Source organism: Austrofundulus limnaeus, unplaced genomic scaffold, assembly GCF_001266775.1.
Source record: "Austrofundulus limnaeus strain Quisiro unplaced genomic scaffold, Austrofundulus_limnaeus-1.0 Scaffold70, whole genome shotgun sequence".
Lineage (NCBI taxonomy): Eukaryota > Metazoa > Chordata > Actinopteri > Cyprinodontiformes > Rivulidae > Austrofundulus > Austrofundulus limnaeus.
Genome location: NW_013952472.1, coordinates 1,957,383 through 1,959,080, shown reverse-complemented (window position 1 = coordinate 1,959,080; position 1,698 = coordinate 1,957,383). Strand labels below are relative to the sequence as shown.

Sequence of the window (1,698 nt, the reverse complement as noted above, 5' to 3'; positions counted from 1 at the left end):
CATTTGAAGAACTAATTGACCCGCTGTAGGTTCATGTTTATTACGCGTTTTTTATGGCAAAAATAATATTTAAAAACATGTCCATACAAATGATAAAAGTATAATTACCACCGCTCAATTTTTTAAATTTTTATATCACCATATTTTTATGTATGTATTGTAATAAATATAAATATAAGAGGAAAATATTAAAGAACAAGATTTTACAACAAAAGCTCCAGTTTTCAATTAGAGAAATAATGAATGGAAGTTCTGCAGAAATTGTTTTCAAGGCTTTAGTTAATTTCTTAAAAACCACAGGTTTATTTGTTAGGATTTAGYGTTTTTTGTTTTGTTTTGGGAGCCTTCTGGCCCACACTCCATTCCAGCAGGTGGCGGTAATGCACCTAAACGTTGTTTGCCAACCGCCATTAAACAACAGAAGAAGAAGGTAATATAGCTATAACGCTAACAGACAAATCCACGCAGTGTGTGGGGTTCTGCAACATGTTACTTATATAAAGTACCTGTCGAACATCTCGGAGTCGGCAGCAGCTCTCAGAACCCACCCGAGCAGGGGGATTCCAGCCAGCGGTTTGATGTTTTTCAGCGGGATTCCCTTGCTGCCTCCGCGGGCCAGAATCACAGCAGCTACATGTTGTTTTTTGACGGGCCGGGGCACCTTGTTGGGGCTGGTTCCGTCCTGCAGACCGCCGTCGTTTTGGGACTGTCGTTTCCTCGTGTCCATCCGAGACTCTTCGTGGAGCAGCGCTGTAAACTTAAGTCTCCGTGACCCGTGGGCTCATGTTGGATCATCTCCGAGCGAGCAGCGAGCTTTAGTATCGACAGACACGCTCTTAAATGTCATTGGCTGACGTTAACGCAGACGTCATACGTAAGACGTCCTGACGCTCCCTGTTGTAGCGGAGCTGCGTGGCCGCCATCTTGGATGAGTCCCGTTTGCGCTCTCAGCTTATTAAAATAGCCCAACTTAAATAATCACAACTCCACGAATCTTTGCCCGATTTTCACACGGTTTAGTTTGTTACAAACTACAGAGATGTAGTTAGGATACAGGACACTTTCACACGTTTGAAATAGGAGCTTTCATGCTGAAATGCTTTGTTTTATGTTTAACAGGACAGTATGGGTCAACAAAATGCAAAAGTCACAGTTCAACAAAACAGTAAAAACTGCAACTAAAGTTATGCTAAAATAGAAAATGAATATATAGAAAATATTACCAGAGAACAGTGTTGTATGAAGTACCACAAAGTGATACTTGAGTAAAAGTACAAGTATCCTACCAAAACATGACTTTGGTAAAAGTGAGTCTCCTTTACGAAAATTACTTGAGTAAAAGTCTTAAAGTATCTGATACTTTTTGTACTTAAGTATTAAAAGTACAAGGATTGATTTAAAATGAACAGTTAGATTTTCTGTAATGACATTTATTAGGAGGTGACCTCTCCAAAAACTACAGAAATGACTGTTGTATTAAAATAATTAATGTTAAATTTAGGATGTTTCAGTTTATAAACATACATCAAGGCTGCACAAAGCTTTTCCCCAAAATGAAAATCTATCTGAGGGCTGCCGACCAAATGTAATAATATTTTTCCATCCATCCATCCATCCATCCATCCATCCATCCATCCATCCATCCATTTTCTTCCACCTATCCGGGGTCGGGTCGCGGGGGCAGCAGCTTCAGAAGGG

General features: G+C 39.9%; 1 protein-coding gene across 1 annotated transcript in view; it reads right to left on the bottom strand.

The window, feature by feature from the left end:
- The window catches only part of LOC106519069 (N-acylneuraminate cytidylyltransferase), a gene marked incomplete in the record, with an annotated part of 36,466 nt that extends 35,638 nt beyond the window's left edge, over positions 1-828 (bottom strand). Inside the window, 1 exon segment of the mRNA XM_014010588.1 lies at positions 507-828. Coding sequence (XP_013866042.1) covers positions 507-727 — 221 coding nt within the window.
- Between the last annotated feature and the right edge of the window lie 870 nt (positions 829-1,698).